Consider the following 27,184-nt stretch of genomic DNA (forward strand, 5'->3'; position numbering starts at 1 on the left):
AGCAACAATCAGATTATTATATATTACATGTTTATTATAGGTGCAATTTTTAAAACATTTTTGTAAAAGATCAGATGTATTTACAATTTCTCTAAGATTTATATTGCTCTAATTTACAGTTTGTAGAACCTGCAGACCCTTCATATTTGAGTTTACAAATTCTCCCCAAGAGGCAGCTACAAAGGCGATATCTTTATAAACAAGCAAGGTCCAGCTTGCTACATGAAATTTCCACGAGATAGGTTTTATTTATACACATCTGTATCTATATTTAGATATAGATATTTTTTTTAAAAATTATAAAGTTGCATGGCTTCAAAATTATAACCTGCAGCATTTGTGAATATGTATTTGAGAACATTTGGTAGTAAGGCTAGAAGGTGCTGAAATTTAGCACTAATTTAGAAAGAATACATGATTAAAATGGAAGATAAAACTGACTTTCAAAAGTTATTGAACTGTTCAGATAGTTGTTGATTGCATTAGCAGATTACGATTAAGAATCCATTAAAAGTCTGTACCATCTAAATTTAAGTTAAAAATTCCATCAAAATGTATTATTCTACAATATAAAAATTCACTGTGTAGTACTCTAATGGAACCTTAGATTTTTATAAAACAAGGCAAATATGTAAAAACTAATTTTTGACTGCAATTCTATAATCAGTTATTAATCTATGAATTATTCATGCTTTTCAGTATTTGTCTTTATGTCTGAAAACAATTACAATTGGATTCATTTTTGGTTAAAAATGTGAAACTGAAGAATTTTGAGTGAGAACCCAGAATTGAAAATCAAAGATAAAGTGGCTTTTTTTTCTTAAGGAAAAAAAATTAGCTGCCATTTCCCCCCATCCCAATAATGAGCCAAAGTATCTTGTACATTACAATGTCATAATGTAGTATCTTTCTGAGAGACATTTATATCGCAGTTAAAGAATGAATGTTGCTGGGCTGCTGAAGGTATATCTTCTACACATGAAGTGATGACAAAGGTTTATTTCTTTTTAAAAGCAAAATAAAAATAAAAATGATCCATGTATCTTTAAAAATAAGACGACCACATCTCAAGTGTCTGATTTCCTCCCCACCCACCCCCCCACCTCACTGATTTTTCTCTCCACTTTTTGTAGGAGATTAATGGTCTCACAAAAGGGAGGAAAAGATATCCCATTTATCCTAGGTAATGGTATTCATTACTTTGATGTCAATAGAACAGAATACATCTAACTTTATTTTTAGTGTGCTAAAGATTCAAAATTTAGTGACTATATAGAACACTGATATATTAATCCACTATTTTATTAGAGTATTATCCACTGAGTTAGTGATTTTCATGTATGCTTTTGTTAGGAACTAGAATTTGAAAAAATATTTAATCTCTGGTGCTGTTGACCATATAATTCACCCACCCTAATAACTTTTGACTTTTACATTTAATCTTTTAAAGGCATATAGATAAGTTCTAAAAACAGGATTTGTATTAAACTTATCTAAATGGGTCACTTTCTTTGTATTAGGGCTATTACCTGCTTCTTTATTTGTGGTAAAAACATATTGAAATTATCAATAATTATTTTTGTCTTACTCAAAATAGACCTTTAAAACAACATTGCTGCTCATAAGCAACACTTTAAATCCATTGTATATGTTTGAAAGCATGTGAAATTCAGCTTTTTGTAGCTAGAAGAGGAAATTCTACACTTTTCAGAAGTGTAGAATTTTTTTATTATTTTAAAATTTAACTCACTTTCAGGATTTTACACATCTTTGGTGATATTTTAAATGTTGATACTATATGGTAACTGACAAAAGTTAAAAGGTTTCTTTTGTAATGGCTGCATTTATTGCATTTAACCCAACAGAAGTTATTTTAAAGGCTATTTTCTGTTTTGATTTCCAAATGCCAGGTTATATCCAATTGTGCCTATCTTCCAGTGAAAGAGATTGTAGTGTGCTGGTTGGGTTCTCCTTCCCACTTTAAATGCCTCATGACTCCACAAAATTGGCACCAGAAGTCCTGAAGAGCTTCTCTAGCAAATTTGAGGGGTACATGGAAGATAGAACACAATTGATTCTTCCATTCTGTAAGCATAAGATTACTGCCTTCAAGTTTACTAATTGGAAGATCTAGATAGTGAAAACAAGAAATGAGAAGTACATAAACATTTGACAGGCACAGCTTTGAAAAGGCACAAACATTACACATTTCATATAAAAATAAATAATCTACAGCATTAATTAAAATTACAACTCCCATCATGTTAACTAATGGCAGAAGTAAATAACTCTGTTGTACATTGCAATTAAAAAAACCCATTGCACTTTACATTAAAAACCATCTATTATAAAACACTGGTCATTTAATTATGTATGATATATGGAAATAAAGTTATTTTTATAGATAATCTCTAATAAGATATGACACATGAATATACAAGTGTGAAAACAAAAAATACTTTGCCACTGTTTTGTTTAATGGAATGGCAATATTGAAAATTGAAAAATATACTTCAGTAATATTTATAGAAAGTTAAAATATAGTTTTGTTTAAGGTATCACAAAGCATCACACACTTTAAATACCACACATAACTGCTATTTGGCTCCGAAGCTACATTACTACTAAGTATTTCAGTATCTTGTTTCCCAGTATTGCAACTGATTTTCTATATTGTTGGAGTTCATTTCAGTGCTATTTCAAAACAGAATATTTTTAAAACTGACTTATTTTCAAAAGTGCATTTTGTTGGGTATAAACTCCAAAAACTATGTAATGTGTTTTCAAAAATTAATGCATGTTAAAATAGTGTTGGAAAGATAGTAAGAGAATGAATAAACTTCTTATTCATTGGAAAATAACCTAGTTTTCTTAACAGGCTGTTCAGCAATCTGCCATATATCGTCCTGAAAGACATAAAAAGTTCCAGTTAGTATCTCAATAAAAAACATTAATAGAAAAGTAATTTTTTAAACTAGGCTTCCACATGTTTTGCTATCCTGGGTTGTTTACTTCAGTTCTCAAAGTGATGATCCCTGACCTTCCGTCTAAAATTAGGATTTCATGAATTGCATGAATCCTCCCACTTCCTCCCAGGCTCCAAGGATGGAAGAATCCTTGGGAACTGATTGGTTGCACCCAAGGAACCTGGTGTGCTTTATCATGCAAAGCCCTTTGTTGCCCTTACACATAGAGTTTTCCTAGGTGTAGAACTGTTGCATGAAGCAGAAGAATGGGCAGAAAAGACTACTTACTACCTGTATTACACACAAGACACACACGAACATGTTTTAATCAAGATGCAAAATTAGTATTTTTTCAAAGTAGAACACATTTTAACAACCTTGTTCCACACCACCTAGTGTCACTTTTTTATGCAGTGGGTGGCCTTATAAATTTGATAAACTGATAACAGGATTATAAAACTGCAAACACCTATTACAAAAAGTTTTACACTTATGATTCTATATCACCAATGATTGTCAGACATTACAAATTAGCTCTATAGGTTATCCTTAGAAAAACATTATCCTTCTTACCAGCGGCAAACCTCTTCTTAATCAGGGAAAGCCGATAGCCAGTGCCTACTAATTCAACATCTACTCCAGAAAGGGTGCTTCCCTCACTGATAAATTGCACTGCAAGTGTTGTTGGCTTACTGGGTCCTTCAGAAAGGTCAAATTTAGCTCTGAGAGAGCCAGAGCCTATTCAGGAGGGAAAAGAGAGAGAAATAATAAAGAAGTCTGCTTATTAGCATAAGTACTACAATACAATTGATCTTTGATTATTGATAATACATTAAAAAAAATCCATAAAAACTTCTCCAGTAACATTTCTTTTCACGTTGAAAGTGCCTTAAAATTCTTCATTATAATTTGCTGCAAAACACTAACACAATCAGCCAATTTTATTACAGCGACATAACAGTGGATGATGTTTAGTATAGTGTTCTTATAAATAGATGATATTGTGAGAACTACCCTTAAAATATATTGTCATTTTACAATAATTTTTTTATTTACTTGGCTATTCAATTGACTGGAATAATTCCATATATTTCCTATTGAATCTCATGTTTCTATTAGCATATGTATTAATTACATTAGCATATATATCAAAGATTCAAGTTCTTGAATCTTTTAAAATATGTAAGACTAGTTATACCATGCTTTATTGTGGCTCATGCATACATACAAACATACACATACAAGTGTATAGCAGTAGATCAATCTGGTATAACTTTCAGATCAAAACTGACATACAAAAATGTCTGGTTGATCTACACACACCTATATCACATGCTTAAGAAGATCTCATTTCAATATGATGAACCAAAGCATATGTTTCATTTTAAATTGACCATAGTTTAAATTACTTCATTTTTTTCTTGTGTTTTTAAGGCTATTCTGTATTGAGACAGATTGACAAAACTTATCTTTCTGCAACTCAATATAGTATACACTCATAATTTATTATGCTGTAATGACAAAAATAGATAAGGCTCAATGTCAGTTTTGATATATAAATTTTCTAAATAAATAAATAAAATATTGCAAAATATGATAGTGTTGATGAAAAAATCCATTATAAAACAATTTTTTGGGAGAAAAATAATTATTTATATTTCCATATATCAGAATATATGCTGTTCGTTTTTAATTGTTTTTTTTTTCAAAATACCAATGGTAGTTTTCTAATCTATAATAGTTAACTTTAAACATTTCTTCTTACCGCCATTTTCTGATTTTTCTGAAATACTAGCTAATTTCCACAAAGCTTTCATCTGCTCTGAGTTCCTATAAGAAAAAAAAAATCATATATTGGCAGTTCTCCATACTGCTACTCTGCATCTATTCTCTTAGGCAAGTTTTCAAGTTATTAAAAATATAATTCAAGTATGCATCAGACTTCAGCCTCAAACAGATTTTAGATATTCCCTCTGGAAGAGACAGTCCTTAATGTCACCTAGGAGCCAAGCTATTCATGGCTTTATGAGTGATAACAAGCCTCTAAATTAGGTTCAGAAATTAACTGGCAGCCTATGAGGCAACCAAATAACTGGTGATACATGACAAATACAGTTTTAATATCCTAGCTGCTGTATTGTGCACTAATATTGTTTCCAATATATGGTCAAAGGCAGCCCAATATTGATATAGATGGTAATGTGGGTATAGGTCTTACAATTCTTATAGGACTGCAACAGGTGCATCACTTTAGCTGAATGAGGAATACTTTGGCCATGGCTTTTATGTGTTGTCTCAATAGGAGCCATGAGTCTAAGGTAATCCGTAAGTTGTGGACTTGCTCCTTCAGAGAGTAATGATCCCTTCTAGAGAAATCACCAGGGTAGCCAGTGAGCTGAGATATTTTTGCACGAACAGGAATTCTGTCTTGCTTGAATGGAATTTAAAATTGTTTTGGCCCATCCAGGACCTTGCAACCTCCAGATACTAATTCAAGGTTTCCAAAGCATCTCTGGCTAAGGCCAGGGTACTGATATATAATTCACTACCATCAGCATACTGTTGGCATTTCAACCCAAACTAGTGGAAGATCTTTTCTGGCAGCTTAATACAAATGTTAAAGCCTAAAGGCACACAACACTGGAATAATTGTAAATCATAAACAAGTGTTTTGCACAAGATACACAGGAACCGAGATCGTTTAGGACAGGAGTGTCAAACTGGATTTCTTTGAGGGCCAGATCAGTATTGTAGTTCTTTGTGGTCTGGCCAGGGGGGAAGGGAGGGATGCCTCCTGTAGCACCCTGAAGACCAAAATGGGGGACACTCCCCATGCTCCATTTTGGCTGCCAGAAACACTATGGGCCAGTCCTTTGCTATTTTCAGGCCGGCCCCGCGGGCTAGATTTAAGAACCCCATGGGCTGAATCCAGGCACAGGCCTTGAGTTTGACACCCCTGGTTTAGGACAAGCCCATGGGTGCCATGGAATCTTAATCACCTTTATACTCATCCAATGACAAAGAAGTTATAGACTCCAGTAGTAACACATAGAAATCTCTACCAACAGTCCTATGATAAGATTCAAGAATTTAAAAAACTATTGCTGGGTGTTGGATACTACACTAGCAGTTATCTCAACTTGTCCTTACAGTTCAGTGCCACATAAAGATACTTTCATTCATTGAAAAGAATGAGAATGAGGAAGGAATTATCAAATTGTTAAAGGGGGGGAGGGGGAGGAACTTTCCAAAAAGACCACACAGTCCTGAGAAAAAAGCATGTGAAAGTAACTCAAAATAGCCCCAGGTAGGCTTTCAATATTCTGTTTTCTATCCTACAACAATTTTAAAAAGGTTACTGGAATCCCTGCGATGCCTGTTTCTTGACCATGCCTAGGTCAAAAGACTGACACCAATCTTGAAAATCTGTCAAAGCTTTTTTCTCAGGACTGTGTAGTCTCAAACTTTCCCCCTCCTCCACAGGTTTGCTTATTTCTTCTTCCTCGTTTCCAAGGCCAGGTCTATATTATTCTGCATCCATGTACCACTACAGTAGTGCATCTTATCATGCAAAGAGCAATCATTCATGCCTAGACTTCTGCAAGACCTAAAATCCAGAAAATAAATCTCTGACAAGGCCAATCCCCACCACTAGGTTTCAGTTTTACACACCAGGTATGGTGGTTCGCATCAGGTAGGGTGGTATTAAAGTATTGTGAATGGATGAAGTCTTATTCCAGACAGATATAGTATCAACTAGAAGCAGCAGCTGACCAAAAATTCAACAATCCAGTAACTAGACACCCTAGAAATGGACTGGCAGCAAATTTCTTTTTGTGCATCAACCAAGCTTCTGTAATACCTACCCCATCATAAAGTTCTCATTGGTCTCCCACCACTTCCCTCCTTCAGTTCCACGAGAACTGCTTCAAGCACCAATAATCAATGTATTTCAGAAATAGTTTTAGAAGACACGACAAGAATCTTAATATGAATTTAATGCAGTATCAATAATAAAAAAGTTACCATTTTGCTGGTGGAAGTGACTGCATGTTTATTACACCTCCATCAACAGGTACGATGACTTGTATATTGGATAACATACTTGGCATTGCCATAGATGCTGGGTTGTATTTGTAATCAACTCTTACATCAGTTGTGCTAGCATTACATTTCCAATATGTGGCAAGATTCAGAGGTGTAGACTGGATACCGTTTGACAATACCTTTGAAAATAATAAAATAACTACTTTTAGGATCAATCCTGAAAAATCTCATGCTTTCCAAAGTTCATTTTTCACTTCATATACTTTTGGTCTCTAAACAGCCAATTATTAATGTTAATTTCATAAAAATAGGGATTTTGAGATGTTTTCATTATTGGTATTAATAATTAATTATAATTGTATAGTTAAATGCCCTAGGTTGGAATTACTTAACCTATGTTATGTAATAAGAAATTGTTAAATATTGTAAGCTTCAAAGATGGTTCTTTGGGGTCTAATCGCTTTGACTGGCCTAGGAAATGATTAAACTAGGAACTAGTAAAGAGGAGTTGTGATTCTTCTTTTATTGATTCTGTTGAACCTATTGGATCTTCTCAGCAACAGTATTCTTAAACTATTGTTGATGCCCCCACCTGACCATCTAGCCTGGAAAGGGAGAATTCTGTTAGTTCTGCTTTTTCTTGAAGTGTTCAAAATATAGTTCTAAATAGCTACTGTTAAAAATTGAGTAGAAATGGAAAACAAAATGTCAAGATGAGTGCAGTTTTAATCAATATCTAATGAACATCTAATAAAACATCTAATGAAAAGGGATCTACCTGTTTTTATGGGGGCTGCACACATTCCATTCAAAAGATCAGATTCATAGACTGGAAAAATTCCTGTACTGTTTTGCTTTTGCTCCAAGTGCAGTTATTATTAAGAATGCTTTTGTCCAGCTGATACTGGTATACTAATTGATCCTTTTTATCTCCACAGATGCCTTGTTACTCAATAAGTATTACTCACAATTAGGACTATTGTGGATAGTCCTATTCTAGGACTACCTTTGAAAAATTCACCTAGTGAAAAATATAATTGCTTAAATTTTAACTGGACTCTGAGAATCTGACATCTTTCTTTCTTTTTAAGTAGTTGTTAATCATTTGCAGACTCAGTTCAAAATGTTGCTTATTTTTAAGACCCGGAATACCTAAAATAATGTGTGCCATATGACCACTGAAGTCAGCTGGAGGATTGTTTTGTGCATTCAGCTTCATGTTGAGGTGTAGTTAGGGCTAGGGTCAAATCTTCCATCCTGAGTTGTGTGCTATAACTAGACTTCGTTTTGTGACTTTTAATTAATTAGCCTTTGGTTTTCACCACAGGTTGTAACATCCCATCAGGCTAACTGCTCCTTATTGTAAACACACCTCTGCTAATATTTGTTGAAATTGAACGAAGTAACATGGATAGATTTGGGATGCTGGAACCTTCTAGAGTTACATAAATATACAATACAATAAATATACAATGCAGACTGGAAAACTAATTGCTAATTTAGATTGGGTGTTGTGATCAATCAAGCAACTATGATTGGAGCGGTTTACTATTGTTGTTCATCAGTATCTGGATGACTACCTGTTTCAGACAATACCATATCCCTATATTCTTATTTCAGAAACTTTTAAATATTTTTTTGAATGTGGTTTTAAAACTGTGTATTGTACAGATTGGCTAAGAGAGATTCTGTCCCTTCTTTTACATTATAGCTAAAAGATAATATTCTCATTAGTACAAAAATACTGTATTTTTCTTATTTAGGGAATAAAAATCTTCCAAATTACATAGTACTCTATGTATACAGATGAGGCAGCAATTATATGCTAGCCTTTTTTTCAAACTCAGGCTTCCTTTTATGATTCAATCATTTTACGGTTCTTCCTTGAAGTTTAGGGGACATCCATCTTCTCCACAGTATGGAAATATTACTTTCCAAGCCATGACTGTGGAATATAAAGACATATTACATATGGGGGGGTGGGGGTGGGCAAGATCTGCTGATAAAGGAAGTCAAGCGACTGAGACATATGGAACATTTTAAGGTTAGTGCTGAGTTGGCACTCCCTCTAGCAGGAGCAGAAACGGCATGATGCTGATTTTTTTGCCATGTCAGCCCATTCTCTTTTGTTAACAGCCCAGGGGCTAAGAGTAACAGGAAGAAAAGGGACAGTTTCCTTAGTAAATCTGAGTCTACAGCTGCCGCCAATGTTGGGAACTTGGAGGAATCAGCAAATAACTCGCCACCACTAATGAAGGTACGCTGCAGGCCAGAAGGCAGTGTAGCATAAAGGTACTTAAGGACTTTGAAGACCTTGCATGCTGCTTGCAAGGACTATGAAATACAAATCAGCAGGAGCGAGAACACTAAAGCATTTTGATGTTAGGGATTCCTAAATATCTGCTCAGGAAACATCCAAGCATTCTTGCTACTTCTGGCAACATAAAATAACCCATGCTACTGATTAGCAACAATGCACCTGCACCCAAGCACAGTCTGAATATCTGAAGCAAAAGGTAAAGTGAGCAAACAGAATATTCCAAAAGTATCAGACATGATGTGATATATGGTGCTGATGACAGTTTTGGATGATAATTCATCAGTGTACTGGATAGCTCATTAGCCTACCTCTGGCTGCTTGCTCCTAATGACAGAATCCTGCTACCTACTTCAGCCTACAGATGGTATCTTTCTTCCGAAGGCTAGTAAAATGGTTACACCCAGAAGTCCAACATAAAAAGAGAACATGCAATGAGGTGCTCTTCTCCAAAATCAACAACCATAGGAATCTTCAATAAGATTTTTAACTTTCTCTGCTGGTTAAGTTTTGGTTTTGGTTGATTAGCTGACCAGCTAGTTAAATAGCTTGATTCAGTTTTTAAAATAAATTTAAAAATGCAGACTCTATGTTAATCTGCTATGCCATTTTGGAATAGGCTTATTTCTGTAAGGCACTCAGCAATCTGATGGTGCTTTCACATATACAGTAGGAGGGGTAGGGTATACTGTATTTTTTGCAATAAGACGCATTGGACAATAAGACATACATTAGCTTTAGAGGACGAAAACAAGAAAAAAAAAATCTGCCTCTGCCTCCCAGCATCTGGCTAGCATCCTTGCAGCAAATAGCAAACAGCCTGGTCAGCTTCAGCACGTTATCGCAGCCCCAGCACGTGGCTTGTCAGGGCTCCGCTCTGTTGCGCCCACCACCGGTCAACTGAGCTGAGCTGCTGCCACCGGGAAACGCTGGAGACTTCACTGCCAAGTAGCTAACTGGCGGTTGGATCGGCCTCCCGGAATACTGCCAATCAGCTATTCTAGATGGCAGGGATTGCCGTTGCCACACCAATCGCCGCCAGTCCCTGACGCCTAGAACAGCTGATCAGCGGTATTCCGGGAGGCCGATCCACCCACTGATCAACTCTGCGGCAGTGAATGCTCCAGTGTTCCCCGGTGATGGTGAGTGGCGGCAGCGGTGACAGGCAGCAATGGCGAATGCCACTGCCACATCAACCCCCTCCCCCCCAGCATAATATTTGCTTTATAAGATGTGCAGACATTTCCACCCACATTTTTTTTGGGGGGGGGGAGAAGTATGTCTTATAGTGTGAAAAATATGGTAATTCATGCCAGCGAACAATACAATCTAGACTTGTTAAGATCTTAAACTCACAACACAAAAATACAAAAATTACCTGATACTTCAGAACTTCTACGTTGTAATAAGAAGCAGAAGGATTCTGCTCGGATAGCTTTTTGAGGTAGACTGTGACAGCTTGCATATCCATCCAAAAATCCCTTGTACTGGAATCACTTTGTGATGGATCACTGTGAACAAAATATAGGAATGAAAACATATGTTTAAACTTTGTTTAAACATATATTTAAACATCTGTGTTACTAAGATTGAAAAGATTCCTGGCTGTAGATAACAATGTTCTCTTTTATTTTGAAGGAGCGTAAGAAATCACTTTTGAAAAAAATGGTTTCTTGAAATTACCAGAAGATATTTCTATCTTCCATCATTAAAAGCAAAATAATAAATGCAGAGACTCACAGAATTTATTTATGACAAGAGATCTTACTGCAGACCAGATGGAAAGCTAGTATGTTAACTGATGTCCAAGATTAGAAAGCTATTCAATGTCAGAAAAGAGAGGAAACAGATGGTAGCAGAATTGACTGATTCACATGAAATTTCAAGACCACTTTGGACAGAAAGATAATTTCTAGCATAATATATTTTTCTCTATGGGGTTGTAAGTATGTGTTGGTCTAATCTCCTGATACTTGGGATGACATGACTGTCACCAAGAAATCTTTAAAGTCTATGGTCATGACATTGTGCAGTGGAACTGCTGGAAATGATAAATGATCTAAGCCAGTGCCTCCCCAACTTTTTCCTTCATTATCCAAAACTGTTTATCAAATGTTCCTTTTAACTAACGTAGGTAAAACACACTTTAAATCAATTTAAGTGTCGCTGTACTGATAGGATAATGGATTCATGTGTCATTACCCAAAAAACCTCTACTTTCACTCAATTTTGGGTAATTTACTTAGATATGGGAAGTAGTGATATAAGTTGTACAAGTTCCAAGGCTTTCAGTGCTGCACGGAGTTTTAGACAAATGATTGCAAGGATCAGTTCAGTCTTGAGGATTTTGGGTTTGATATGCCAATGTTCTCTCTATGATTTCTGAAGTTTAAGTGTTCTCCAAATGTTTAATTAATATGTAGAAAATGTCTTTCTTTGCTAAATTACTGTTATGTGTGTCCAAAAAAGACAAAGAAAGCAAGTATCAGTCTTCTCTATCTCCAAGAACAGTATCTCAGAGATGAAGTTGAAGAACAGCTGAAAGCTAAGTTTATTTCTGACCTAAAATTGAAAGTAGCTAGACAGCAAAAGACTATACAGAGTTGCTCTAAAAATTCTAGGTCTGATTTGTAGTCTTTTAGAATGACTGACTGTATAAAGATAAAAACCTATGTTAGAAATTCTGAGGAAAAACATGCCACAGATTTTGAAATAATGTTAAAATAAATTGAGACGTTCAAGATAAAATGACAGGATCCAGTTTGGAGAAATAATTTACAATTTTGAAATTTTTTTACAGTGCTGAGAAAAATCAATCTTTAGAAGTCTTTATGAAGAAAGTTACACATAAGATTTCTTCACTGCAGTTGCACTGCTGATCATGTGAATTTGCATTTAGTATAGAAACTCAGTCCTGTGGAATCACATACCGCATTTCTGGTATGATTTTTTTTTTAAAGATCTACAATCTTATTCTTCATTTATTTCTGCAAGCTGCATTTCAGGTCGCTATTCAAATTGTAGATTATTTTTCCAGAGCTATTTCCACAAATAATTCAGAAACACATGTTGTTTTTAACTAAACTTATTTTTCAGCAAAAACAAGAATATTGTACTTTTTTCCCCCCGTGTATCTCTTAGATTTTGGACTAAAGAAGTTTTTGTTCTGGAAGCTGCAGTGATCAAAGTTTTTTCTTTTAAAAATTAGTTTTTCATTTTTAAAATTTTTATTCCTGATAAATATTTTCAGTTACAATTATTTTCCTTGGCCTACAGAAATTGTTTTTCCCTATGTGCAGTTTTATTTTGATTTTCAATTAAGGCATCTTCATTAAGTTCTTGAAATGTGAGATGCCTAGATGTCCTTATGCAAAGAGACAGACTTCCTAAATTAGGCAAAATAATTATGGTTAGAGTTTTTTTAAGCATAACAGATCCTTGTTAGACCGTAACACTGATCCAGCTAAAAGGAAGACAAATATGATAATGTTGATGCCAAAGTAATATATGTTTCAATAAAGCAACAATCTCAAGGTAGAAACTGCAGTCTTTCTGTACAGAAACTATAGACATCATTGAAGTCTACAGTTTCCAAAATGAAGGAAAGGGGCAGAAGAGCAACCATGTGAAATTTCAGTCCTGACAAAATAATTTAGTCTCCAATTAGACAGAGACCCTCCTCCTCCTCTGATGCTGTAAAATAACAGGAGAACCTCCTTTTCATGGGAATGTGCTTTTTCATTTCTGAATCAAAGCTTCCTGAGAAAAATCAGCAGACATGAAAGAACAACAGAACTTAACTCAGAATCAAATAATGATAAGACCTATAGTCTTCTGAATGTTCAACTATTTGTATCTGCTGCTTCGAGAATAGATATGCTCAGTAAGGCATACATTACTCTTTCTTGTTGTCAAGGAGATAAAAGAGAAAGGCATTTTCTCCCACAAAAATATGTTAATAGTACACCATATGGTTATGATGACTGGCAATTTTAAAACAAAGTTCCACCCAATTTATGTCTCTCTTTGTTAATTGATGCCAGGTGTCCTGATGGGTAACACTTATATGGAGTTGCTTCAACCACACTAAAATTTAGGGAAAGTTGCTAAAAGATGAACATTATTCTCTCGTGCCTTGCCAATATCCTGAATTATCTGGAAAAAGTTTATAGATGTTGATATCTGCAAAGTAAGCCAACTTTAAGTAAAACTGGTAGTTGTAGAATGGCTTCAAGATAATTGTCAAAATGTATTCTAACAAAAATGGGGCCATATGTAGTACATCGAAGCTGGTGGACCTTTAAACCTAACCCATTAACAGTTGTTCTGCTTAATGCCTAATTTCCTGAATTAATGACAGAGCAGATCAAGCTTCAATAGCAAAGAAGAGCAAGAGTACTTCTTGAAGAAGTTATAAAATAAACTATGAATCAATGAGCAATAATGTTTCAGAACATTACAGCAACACTTAAGCATCTAATTTACATGGTTATAATTTTTTTTCACTATTTCCTTTTATGTTAGATATTTTTAAACTATAATCTGAGATCAGACATTACAATGTACAATTTATTCTGTAATCCTCTCTAGACGTATTTCAAATTGAACAGTAATAAGTATATCATAACATAACGTAATGTAACATAACATAACATAGCGTAACGTAACATAACATAGTTTAGCATAGCATAGATGGATTTTATTAAAAAATCCATCTTGAAAGCTGGATTAACATTGTTTAGAACAGTTTTCTGAAATGAAATACCTCTATAAAATTAAGTTAATTGTAATTAGTCACTATAATAAAATGAATTTTTATTAAATTATAAAACTTAAATGCAAGTAATATAAGGATATTTATGAAAGAAGCATACTTTGCAAGTCAAGTAGAATGAAATCATAAAAAGATAATAAAAACTATGGCTTTATAATAAATAAAAGATACAAAACCTGTACACAAGTTGCACATTTGGAAGAATCTGCTCTAGTTTGCTTGTGTTTTTTACCCTAAAGCAAAGCACAGCAGGAGATGGATTGCTAGTGAACACTTTAATAATCCCACTTGGGAATGAGACTGTCATATCACCAGTTATTTTCACAATACATCTAGAGAAAAATGTAAAAAGACAAATGTTACTTTTACAGCTATAATTATTGAAATCACAGTATCTGAAATGTACATATACTCATTTATACATTTAAACTGTAAACAAGTATTAGCTGCCATTTTTAAGTTATTGAGCTCAGTTGCCTGCCTTATCTTGTAGAATTCAGACGAAGCAAAATGGGGAGCCAATTTTCCTCACATAAATCTGCCCAGAACAACTTTGCTCTTATTTTCACGAAGTGCTGAGCATCCAAAGCATAGTTACCATCTTTGGAAATGCTCCCAATAGATTTCATACAAATGCCATTCCATACCTTTGGGGAAACTTGAAATTTTGAAACTTTAAGATGTGTAGACTTCAGCTTCCAGAATTCCCCAGCCAGCATGTTGGTTTAAATCCACAACTTAAAGTTGCCAAATTTGAAAAATATTGGTGGAGACAGCCTATCCCATTCATTCCAACCAAGTACATACAAATATTACCTTAGTTGTAGAAGACAAGGGTAAGTTCTGGTCAGAATTTGGAGGAATGGAATGATTAAGTTCCATAGAACGTACATTTTTCTTAAAGTCCAGTCCACAGTAAGTATATAAATAAAATGCATTTGATGTTTTGTTGAAAGAAGGGATTTTTAAAAAAGTAAACTTGAAAGGTCTATAACATAGTCCAGCAAGAGATGAAAATGTAACCAAAATGTAACTTGTTTTAAAATGTGATACAATTTACTGTTTATTGAAATATATCAATAAGTATTGAAGTGTCAAAATTTGCTCAAAACTAAAAAGGAAACCTTATCTGTTTTTTAAATGCAAAATATGACATTCAAAATGAATTACTATTTTACTAACTTTGTGGGATCTGCTCCTTTGAAGTAGGCATTTACAGATTCAGTTAGGGCTATTGCAACAGGCAATGTATCTTGACTTCCTAGGCTGACAGGGCTAGGACCACGTGAAGTTCCTAGAATATATAATGTTATAGGCTTCAATTAAGCAATATTAACTTTGCAGTTGTTAACTCTAGTTACATTAAACAAAACCTTTGTTTTTAAAAATTATGTATAAGGTGATACAGAATTCTGATACCATTGATTACAATGGAAACTCAATGCAAAAATATTTTTAAATGTCATATCAAAGTTAGAGTTATTAAGTGCAATTATGAAAAAGAGTTTAGAATCAATTCCAACACCAAAATAAGATCAGATCATAAGGGGAGAAATTATAAAAATATTTTTTCCCTCACAACAGTGTAAAAATGAAATGAGAAATGAAATGAAACAAATGAAATGCAGTGGTTCTCTGTGGATTTTTATTTATAAGTTCAGAAATGTGGACCTTTTACTATTATATGTGATGCAAATCTCACCTACTGTGAGTGCAAGTGATTGAACTGTTGAGAGCTTTGGTGTCTAGCTGCTCCTGAACAATACCATGTCCATCTACAATACGGGTGTTTATAATCCAGTGATGGTAGAATGGACAGATTTGGTATGTATCATTGAGGTCTAGTTAGGTGGAGACAGAAAAATAGCACTGCCTGAAATCATTTTGGTTGGGTTTTAGGTCCTGCAATTCCTGTCTTGGAAAGTTGGGGGGGGGGGGGGGGGAAAGCAGGCCTGTTACAGCAGACATTTAGGCATTGCCTATCTTTTTGTTAGTAGGGATGCGGTGGCTCAGTGGCTAAAATGCTGAGCTTGTCAATCAAAAGGTTGGCAGTTCAGCGGTTCGAATCCTTAGTGCCGCATAACAGGGTGAGCTCCTGTTACTTGTCCCAGCTTCTGCCAACCTAGCAGTTTGAAAGCACATAAAAAAATGCAAGTAGAAAAATAGGGACCACCTTTGGTGGGAAGGGAACAGCGTTCCATGAGTCTTTGGCGTTTAGTAATGCCGGCCACATGACCACGGAGACGTCTTCAGATAGTGCTGGCTTTTCGGCTTTGAAACAGAGATGAGCACTGCCCCCTAGAGTCAGGAATGGCTAGCACATATTTGTGAGGGGAACCTCCACCTTTACCTTATTTTTTTGTTTGTTTTTAATTCTGGTGATAGTTTTTGATTTTTGAGAGATTGATTGCATTGGGTAAATGGGTGCCTGCTTGGATGCTATATTATATATTCAGTTATAAACTACCTTGAGACAATGAAACTGGGTGGCATATACATTTTTGTAAATAATAATGTTTTTTCAGAAACTAAAAAAGATGTAAATGTTATCATGGCAGACTATAAACTTACCAACTGTGGGTGTATTTGTTGCACTTAGTGAAGCAGATGATGATAATGAGGAAGAACTCTCTGCTCGTGCCAAAGGGGCTGATGGAGGTGGACTGGAATTGGAGGTCAAAGGAGGGCTGAATGGTCTTGGCTAACAAACAAAATGTAAAAACATTAATTTATTATTCAAATTAACAATGCTATGATCAGAGATCATTAGGGTCAAGATGTAATGAACCTACAATTTCATTAATTCCACTGAGTTTCCCTGAAGTCAACTTTGGTCTAGAAGCTGGTCTTGGGGGAGGTACTAATGTTCCTGTTGAAAGAGGAGTTGTTGGTCTTCCTGGAAGGCAATTACAGAATATTAATGTATTTGTACAATGAATTAGTAAATAAGAGCAAATTGTTCCAAAAATATTTAAATCTAAGATTTATATAGCAGTATTTCAAGAGTCAGGAAACAGTTCAACTAAAAAATAGTTCAGCCATAGGTACCACACTACCTGAATTATATAACTATAAATTATTATCCAATGTATGCCATATGCTAATTATATAACTATAAATTATTATCTTATGAAATGTGAAAAATTCCCCTTATCTTGTTTATAGCTATTGTATATTCAAAGCATAATATAATAAGATTGTAGAAATAATTACTACTCAGTTAAATTATTGAGTTTTGAAATATAGAAAATATTTTGTTGTTGAAACTGGTAAAAAAATATTACTTTAATACAGTGATTTTTCACTTCTTTAAAGAATATTGCACTATTAATTTTAACAATTAACACTAAGGAAATGTGGTGCCGGAGTGGCTTAATGACACTGGAACTGCTGGCCAGAAATGGTCTGCACTCATGTGGTTCGAGCCCAGCTCCACTGAGACAGAGACAGAGCTTTCGTTGCTTGATTCCTAGCTCTTGCCTACCCAGGAGTTTGAAAGCATGCAATATTGTGAGTAGATACTTGGGTACCACTTTGGTGGGAAAAACCTAGCTGCATTTGTGTATGTGTGAAAGAAGCAGAAATGGGACCTGGCCAGATGCAAGACAATGCAACCTGAGGTGAGGTGCGACTGGCAGAGAAGCTTGGAAGAGACAGCAACCTGAATGCTGCTAGTCAGCTGGTGTAAGCTAGTTTGTTCCTTCGGTGCACCAAAGATAGGCATGGAAGTGCCAAACATAAATAACTAGCAATTTAGGCTGTTAGGACTGCACTGTGTCAAGCATGTAGATTTCTCTGACAGATCTAGGACAACTCAGCATGACCAGCTCTGCATAGCCTGCTCACCACCATCAAGTTGGCTCTGTCAACTCACCACCAAGTTGTTGCAGGACAACTCAACATAGCCAATTCGCCGCAGGGACAACTCGCCGCAGGTAGCTGGAGGAAAGAACCAAGTGGACAGAGTGCAGAGTGGCAGTGATGGTGGCCAGGGACTTCCCATTTTCACACCAGGCTGTTTGGTGGTGGCAGCAGTTTTTGGACCATTTGCCAGTATAGTGGGCAGGGTGGGTGGCAGGGAAGCTGGGCACGTTCCATTTTCATACTCCCTTTCATACCCCAGCTGTTTAGCAGTGATGGTGTGTTTGGGCAGTTTGGTGTTTGGGCTATTCAGCAGTGGGTGTGAAAATGGGACGTGCCAGTCCATTGCTTCCTTGCTATCTGCCCTGCCCACCACTTAATGGCTTGTAACTCAGCACAGCGGCAGCAGTGGGTAGTGTGAAAAGGGGAAGCCCGCAGCCGCCGGTCTGGGCTGTAACCACCCACTTGCTCACCCACCAGCTTGGCTCTCCCTCCGCCTGGCCAAGCCAAGTTGTTCCATTCCATCCCTGACAATGTATGCCATATGCTAAATAAATAACAATTCACGAAGTTTACTGTGCATCTGAAATAGTGCTTGATAGCATTATGGCAGGGCTGTCAAACTCATGGCCCATGGGCCAGATGTGTCACGTGCTGGTCACACCCACGTCCCATTTAGCGAAGGGGGAAAAAGTCACGATACATCACGTGACAATGCTGTGACAATGCGAGTTTGACACCCCTGCATTATGGCATGTGCAAGAGCTTTTATCAAAAGACAGCTTTGAAAAGACGGAATAGCATGTTTAGAAGTTATAGAAAGTGTAAAAAGATTCTTAGAGTTATCTTACTCTTCTAAATAACTATGCTATCATAAAAAAGGTAGAGATTTGAATGACTGTAATAGTATATTTTATAATACTTTTACATAGCACACACTGAGTATAATTGTTTATTTAAAAAAACAAGCATAATTTCAATTTTTCATTGATTAAAATGTTACCAGATGAAGAAGACGACATTGTTGAGGTCAGGGAAGATGAATCACCAGAATTTCTGAAGAGTGGATCCCATGCCAAGAGGTCATTGTTGCTTTTCCTAATGGACAAGACATTAGAAAATAAATTTAAATTATACATATATATAAAATGTATCTTACTACAATCAATCAATCAAGCATGCAAAATGTTATCACAGTCATGGGCCAGCATAAAGAGGGTGGCATATAGTCATTAAAAAGCATATAGAATCAAAAACACACATCAAGAGTAAAACTAAAATAAAAATAAACAAAAGGTATCTTGATTAAAAATTTAAAACAAGAATCTAACAGAATCTAAAAGAAGGTGTAGAAGCTTTAGATGGGTGTAGAGAAGCATGAATAATTTATGGAAAGCTGTATCACCTTATAAGGCACTGTAATGTGGCAGAACTAAATGTTCATTAAATTTAGTTTGTAGAGGCCCAAGTACAGGTAATTTATCAGACAAATTTTGAGTACTACTGCACAGAACCTGATAATGTGGTATATTGTTCAGGGCTGGTATCTGAAAGCAACAGGGTGATGCAAAATTGCCCCATCCACCCTGGATCATCTTACTACAATATGTGGTATAATTATAGTTGACAGTGCATGAATTCATTAACAACTACAGAAATGTATTCTTAGTTAGCTGGTTAATATTATTATGGTAAGTACAACTGAGTACAGTTTTAAGGCAATTAGAATAAAAATAAAAGTGAACATTATAAAATTATAACATTTAAGCAAATTCAAAATACACTGAAATAATTTACTGAATTGCTAAGATTCTTAAACAGGGATGTCAAACTGGATTCCTTCGAGCACTGGATCTGTTTTGTAGTTCTCTACTGCAGGCCGGTGGGGAGCGATGGGGAGACGGGATGGATGGCTCCTGCAGCACTTTACCGGCCAAAATGAGGCACTCATTTTCAGCCACCCCGGCTTCCAGCAGTACTCTGCCGGCCAAAACCGGGCCGCATGGAGGCGTCCTCATGGCCCGGTTTTGGCCGGCAGAGTGCTGCAGAAGGCCAGGGAGGCTGAAAACAGGCTGCGCAGGGGGCGCCCTTTGTGGCCCATTTTGGCTGGCAGAGATACCACGGGCCAGTCCTTTGGTATTTCCAGGCTGGCCCCGCGGGCTGGATTTAAGTGGCCTGCAGCAGGGGTGAAATGCTCCCGGTTCGGATGGTGGTTCAGAGAACCGTTAGCAAAAATCCCTGCCCCCCCACACCCATGCCCAGCTGAGCCACACAATCGTCGGAGGCTTTTTTTTTAACTTTTAAAAGCATTTTTTCTATAACCTCTTCCGACCAAAAAAATGCTTTTAAAAGTAAAAAAAAAAACCCTCTGATAATCGCGCGGCTCAGCTGGGATCATCAGAGGCTTTTCAAAACATTTTTTCCTGCAACCTCTTGGCCGAAGAGGTGGTAAAAAAAATGCTTTGAAAAGTCTCTGACAATTCCAGCTGAGTTGCCTGATTGGCAGAGGCTTTTCAAAGCATTAGAAAAAATGCTTTGAAAAGTTTTTTTAAAAAAAGTTGGCCACGCCCACCGACACATTTACCCCAAGCCACGTCCACAGAACCGGTAGTAACAAATTTTACATTTCACCCCTGGCCTGCAGGCCTTGAGTTCTTAAACAACTTACTATGTAAAAACAAATCAATAAAATACTTTAAGTTTTAATTCACATATAGCATTTGTTTTAGGTCTGTGCAACATCTGATTCTTGATGTGATCTGCCCTATAGAATTAACAGCTTCTTATATGGTACCTCTTGGAAGATAAGCATCAATAAATGAAGATAAATTTGTTAACTATAATTAATTGTTATTCAATATTGTTTTAAAATTCTGCCCTGAAATTAAATAGGATTCTAAATAGGGAAAACCAAATTATTTTGTGAAGAACAGCATAGAGTTTTGAGCAGAACTTAGCTTCTCCTGAAAATCACATCTAAGATAACTGCCAAGAGAGGAAGAAGAAAATAGGGACCTGTTTTCCTATTATGTCTGGTTGTTTAGAGATCTAATTAAGTCTTAATGACAGTTTAAATACAATTGACAATATAAGAGGTCATATACTATTGATTTCCAAGGTATTTTAGCATAAATAATCTTGTATAAATATACCTTTGAACCTCCCTTCCAGAAAACATAAATGTAAGAATAGGAATCTTCCTAATTTCCTTAAAGAGATTTTTATTGGTCCAGTTCTCCAACTGGAACAGTCACTAACTGGGACTGCATCAGAGACAAGACAACTCACTATCTCTACTTTGAAGATTTTAATTGTGGCAATTATCTGCCTAGTATTATTGCAGATTGTGGATCAAAGGATAGTCCTTCTCATATATTGAGCTTTGAAGGAATAAAAATCTTGACTGTTCAGGCCAGATCCTTATTTAACATAATGCATGAAAAATAGGGTTTTTAAAAAAATCACACATACTTATACACAGCTACAGTTACCCCTATCTAATCTAAACATTCTGTCCTCTTCAAAATGGCCTTTGATATATAGAGTGTGATCTTACAAATAATATGTAGATTCATTCCCTCCAAAAAAAAAAGAGTGTTTCTCTTGGGTGCCCCAGAATTTTTAGTTTTTAAACAAAAATATAAATAAGCAGCCCTTTCTACAGAATACAATTTGCAGGCAAAAAGAATACATCCAACCAGTGATTGGTACTCCACAAGTACATTTTTCCTTCCAATGAAACTTCACACATGCAGTCAATGGGGGAAGCTGGCAGGAGTCCATAAATGGCAATCACAAGACATCACACTTAATGACTGTGTGGGATTTGCTTAACAACCACAACTGCTGTTGTAAGTCAGTGTGGCTATGTGACATCATGCTTTAGGACCATGTCACTTAATGATGGAATTCCCCATCCCAATTACCATTGTTAACTGAGGACTACTTGTAAAAGTTTCTGAAGCTTTCTGATTTAGCATTTATTTTGAGAACATGAATGAGAATATATTTGAGAACTATTATGAATCGCACACCTATTTCCAGAGTGAAACCATTAGGCTGACTGAGTGAACAAAGAGAGGAAGAGCCAAGGAAGGGGAAAGTTGCTGAATGATTATTGCTGTTGTTTCTTGACTGCTTATTGACTGGAGCTTTTACTTCTACAGCTGCCTTGAATTGCAAGATAGACCTTTAAATTTAATAAAATAAAAAATATGATCCTAATTATAGAGAAGAACAATTTGAAGAAATAGAATTAATACCCAATTTTGGAAGAAGTAATGATATAATCATGAAGTTAGATACTACAGGAAGAACAACTGGGACATAATTTTACTCTACAGCAGATTTCAGGAGAATCGATTTCAATAAATTACTAGGAAGATTTTCAACTAGAGAAATCCTCAATATAAGGGAATCCAAAGGGCTAGGAAATGTTCTCAAACACAGGTGTCCAACCTTTTGGCTTACCTGGGCTGCACTGAGTGAAGAGAAATTGTTTTCAGCTGCATATAAAATATATAATATAGTGAATGTATATAAATCACGGAATAATGTTAAAGGTTTATGATTCTGTGGGGCCACATTACTAGCTGTCCAGAGCCACATTCAGCCCATGCCTGCTCTTAAAATAAGAGCAGGCATAAGAACATGCCTGCTCTTAAAATAAGATATGGAAGCACATCATTCCAATGAGAAGAAAAACTTAAGAAACCATTGTGGGTGCTTAGAGATTTTTAATTTTTAATCGAGTTAAGAGTTAAATGGGATATGTATAGGAAATGAAAGACGAATGATTGCAATCATCAAGAAGTATACCAGCATGTAACTAATATGAGTAGAATGCCCAAAAGAATTTTGGGAATTTGGGTTTGCCAGAGAAGATAAAAGCAACAAAAAAGGCTCATTTACCTCTGTCCATAGAAGTAAGAAGAAACAGGAAAGGTTGGGCCTGATGTTTGGAGAATATGGTAGGACAGCAAAGGAACAGGGAGAAAGTAGAGTTCCTCAGTTACTACTTTGCTTCAGTCTTCTTCGCAGAGAACTGAGTTCAAATGGATCTAAGCAGAACAACTGATACAAGGAGTAAGTAAGTAAAGAGAAAATAAGCTACCTGGCTACCATGAACAATTTTAAGTTGCCAAGATCAGACCAGTTACACCTAAGAATGTTTAAAGAGGTTGAGATGTCATCTCTTCCTGACAGAGGTAAATGAGCCTTTTTTGTTGCTTCTATAATTGAAAGATCACAGAAGGCGGGCATTGTGGCAGAAGAATGGAGAAGGACAAATTGTGTCTTTAAAAAATGAGGGGGAGGCAGAAGGGAACAAAAGCAGGAACTGCAACTATGGACTGATCAGCAAAACACTGATTAACAGGCAAAGCTCTGGCAGGGACAATTAAGTAGCTAGTTTGTATATTTTTTAGAAAAGACTGGTTAGAAGGAAGCACCATGAATGTATCAAGAACAAATCACAGTGTACCTTAATTTCGAGAAATCAATAGCAAAATATAATATCTTTAGTTGGACACAAAACTACCTGAAAAATGGTAACAACAACAACCCACAAACATTTATATCAATGTTTAAGTTGGAAGTGTTGGTCTTAGTTCTAGGTCATATATTGTTCAACATATTTTCGAAAGGCTTAGATGAAGGTTGCAGGCTCACAAGATAGACGGACAACAAACATTTTAAACAATATCAATTTTCAAGAAGATCTCAGCATATTGGAACAGTGAGCATAAACCAACAAAATGGATTTAGAGTCAAAGAATCAAATGCAAAGTCCTTCCATTGAAAAAAGTTTACGAAAGTCAAAGACACAAGTAAAGGAATACAGGAAGCAATACATGCAAAAAAAAAAAAAAGAATCTGAACATAAATGGAACATGATGTGACAAAGATACAAAAAGAAAACAAAGTTTAGGATGAATCAACAGATGCATAGTGCTAAGATCAAGATAAATCATTATTCTGGATTCTAAATGTGATTTTGTCATGCAGAAGATGAGGAAGAATTGTTCAGACTATCTCCAATAAACAGAACAAGAAACATGTTGAACTGTTAGAGACTGGACGTTGGTCTTACCTGATACGTCCGTTCTCTATGAGGAAGAAACTGTTGCAAATAGTTCTATTCTCAAACAAATTTTAGAAAGAAGCTATTTTCAGAGCTACTGGCTATTAAAGAAAAGCCAATAAAATGCCCTCATTTGACATAATAGAATAGAGAAAAATGCAAAAAAGCTCTAGACTAGGGGTGTCAAACTCGCATCGTCACATGACGTATCGGGACTTCGCTAAACTGGGCATGGGTGTGGGCAGCATCCAGTCCATGGGCCAAGAGTTTGAGACCCCTGCTCTAGACATTTGGAATTATGACATAAAAAGATTATGTCATTATGACATAAAAGGATTTTTTCTCTTTTTCATTAGTTTAACAAGCAAAAGTAATTAGAGATACTATGCTATGAGGACTTAAGGAAACCGAGTAGAAAAGATAAAGCCACACTTCCGTAAACAATGAAACTAGGGGTGCAATGCCACCAAAACTCTTAATTTATTTTTATAAAGAGCCAAGTACAGTTAGTCTTCGACTTACAAAAAATAGTTTAATGAGCATTCAAAGTTACAACAGCACTAAAAAAAAATTATTTATGACCCAGTTTTCACACTTATGTCCACTGTAGCATCCCTACAGTCACGTGATCAAACTTCTGGTGCTTGGCAACTGGCATGTATTTACAATGGTTGCAGTGTCCTGGGGTCATGAGATTGTCATTGCAATCTTCTTAGGGAGCTTCTGACAAGTCAATGGAGGAGCCAGATTCATTTAACATCTGCATGATTCACTTAACAACCATGCCACAAAAGTTCATAAAATGAGGCCTGACTCACTTAACAACTGTTTCGATTAGCAATGAAAATGTTGGGCTCAATTGTGATCATAAGTCAAGGACTACTTGTAGAGACATACATAAAGAACCATATGTATGATATGGTTGATAATATGATTGCTGTCACAGGGCTCTAAGTGTATTTGAAAACAATGTTGTAATTGTTTATAATAAAAGTTTGCTACCTTACAAAAGCAAAAAAAATTATATTTTAAACAGTGTTAAGCTTATATTTTACACAGTGAAATGATTAATCACTATAACATAGCTAGTTATTTTTCATTGTATAATAATAATTATTATTATTCTGCTGGTATTGTAGATTCCTGTATTTCAGTACGAAAATGATAAACAAAGGTTTAAAAAAATAAATGTAATATGTAACTCTATTTAAAATTACCAAATTCAGGTTACAAATGCTTTTTAAAAGTTAAACCAAAGTTAAACACATATATTTATTCTAATCTGAGCACAAATTAACAACAAAACAGAATGAAGGATTGAATTTTAAAAATGAAAAAAATAAAAACATGTTTCCTAATGTCTAAACTGTAATGTTAACTCAAGCTGTGAATGCTGCAAACTGGAAAAAATCTTGCGAAATAATATTCAATGCCTTTCAAATAAACATGAATATCAAATATGAAACTTACTCATTAGATGAAGCAGAAAACTTTGATTTTGTTAACTCTTCACCTATTTAAAAAGATATACTTGTTAAAAATATATTTAACAATAATATATATTTAATATATTAAAATATAATATATTATATATTATAATATATAATAGTAAATTAACAAAATCAGCCAGGTTTTTATAAAAAGCACAATATCAATTGATAAAAGTGGAAACAAAAACTCACTCAAATGTTCAAGAAAAACTGATATGTACTACAATTTAAATTATTTGGTTTTGTCATATTTTGCTGTGATACGTTTCCTATCTAATACAAATTCTCACATGGGGGATATTCCAGGAACATGAAGGACAACACCAGATCCATAAGATCCATAAGACGATCTAACCGTCCTGTCGAAAGGCAGCCCCCAAAATTAAAGAATTTTGTTTTTTTCTTCTCCAGCAGATCTGATATTGTTTGATTACAATGTTAATGTAGTCATTTATAATTTACCCATTACGTGTCATAAATGCAGCATATGTATATAACTTCAGTGGAAGAAATGGGATATAAAACAATACAATAAATAAATAAAATTGAAAAAAAACTTTACAGAACAGTTTTTCTGAAAGGCAATTTAAACGAAAGCTTTGACTTTTAGGTTGATAGATTCTGGGTTTATATGCAACATGGGCAATCTTTCAAATCTGTATTGAATTAGTGGTCACCCCTTGCTTACGTGAACAAAAACCTCTGGCTTTTCAGATATTGCTGAACAGCCCCAACAGTTCCTGAAGAAAGAATCAATTTCCTTGATATCCCAGGCCACATATCAAAATGGCAACAAATTGATTTTTAGTAATTAACAATAAAGGAATTAACACCTTGAAAAAGAAAAAGAATTGTCTTAAATTATTATGTTGAAATATTTTTCCCCTTGGAAATTCAACACATAAGTAGTATAGAAATTTTTGTAAGGAACAAGGTGTAAATGAGATGAGATGTAGCTTTCAGATATTTGAAATTTTAAAAAATGATCAGAAGTATGATATTTAATGAGAGGGTCATTTAGATTAAGTTTTCCTTTCTTTTTGTGCCATTTTTATTTTTTTCAACCTAAGAAAATGCTGGAAATAATGCTGGGCCAAATCTGACCAGGGGTTTTAGAAAAAAGGGAGGCATTGAGGAATGAACTGAAGTCTTGCCAAAACCTTCTCTGTAAGTCATTCCTTCAACCTTTCCTGATCAATTGACTCAGAGGGGAGTATTAAAGGATTGTAAAATAAATAAATAAATAAATCTGTAAATCATGCCATATTTGCCTTTCTTACTTAACTATTGTTTTTAACTCAACAGAATGTTGGACATAGATTATAAAAGAGGCTCAACAAGTAGGGTAACTCTCCAAAACTAGAACAAAATGAAATAAAAAATGGTGTTATTGAAGAAACTAACAAAGGAAAGTTTGAGTTTGAAAATGGCTAGAGTTAAGAGTCTGAAAATGTGGTTATGGAGAAAGGCATTCCAGAAATTTTTTTCCCAAGCACTCTTATGGAAAAAATAGAGTGGTGAAATGCTACTGGTTCACACCAGTTTGGGTGAACCGGTAGTGATAAAAGCTACCAGTTCGGGCAAACCGGTATTTCCAATGATCAGCTGTGCCACACGATTTATATTCGCTAGAAAGCAGGAAATCCT

The 27,184-nt window shown here is 35.3% G+C and overlaps 1 protein-coding gene across 1 annotated transcript in view; it reads right to left on the minus strand.

Moving 5' to 3' along the window:
* Positions 1–13: 13 nt before the first annotated feature.
* Positions 14–27,184, minus strand: part of FCHO2 (FCH and mu domain containing endocytic adaptor 2) — a 67,962-nt gene continuing 40,791 nt past the window's right edge. Inside the window, exons 15-25 of the mRNA XM_087885829.1 lie at positions 25,518–25,560; positions 18,969–19,063; positions 16,897–17,000; positions 16,676–16,805; positions 15,287–15,398; positions 14,281–14,436; positions 10,709–10,841; positions 6,993–7,192; positions 4,732–4,796; positions 3,540–3,704; positions 14–2,906 (exon numbers count right to left, since the gene is read on the minus strand). Of these exons, the coding sequence (XP_087741955.1) occupies positions 2,884–2,906; positions 3,540–3,704; positions 4,732–4,796; positions 6,993–7,192; positions 10,709–10,841; positions 14,281–14,436; positions 15,287–15,398; positions 16,676–16,805; positions 16,897–17,000; positions 18,969–19,063; positions 25,518–25,560 (1,226 nt within the window). The 3' untranslated portion in view covers positions 14–2,883. The remainder of the gene's footprint in view (positions 2,907–3,539; positions 3,705–4,731; positions 4,797–6,992; positions 7,193–10,708; positions 10,842–14,280; positions 14,437–15,286; positions 15,399–16,675; positions 16,806–16,896; positions 17,001–18,968; positions 19,064–25,517; positions 25,561–27,184) is intronic.

Source organism: Pantherophis guttatus, chromosome 2 (genome assembly GCF_059756535.1).
Source record: "Pantherophis guttatus breed Tessera chromosome 2, ASM5975653v1, whole genome shotgun sequence".
Lineage (NCBI taxonomy): Eukaryota > Metazoa > Chordata > Lepidosauria > Squamata > Colubridae > Pantherophis > Pantherophis guttatus.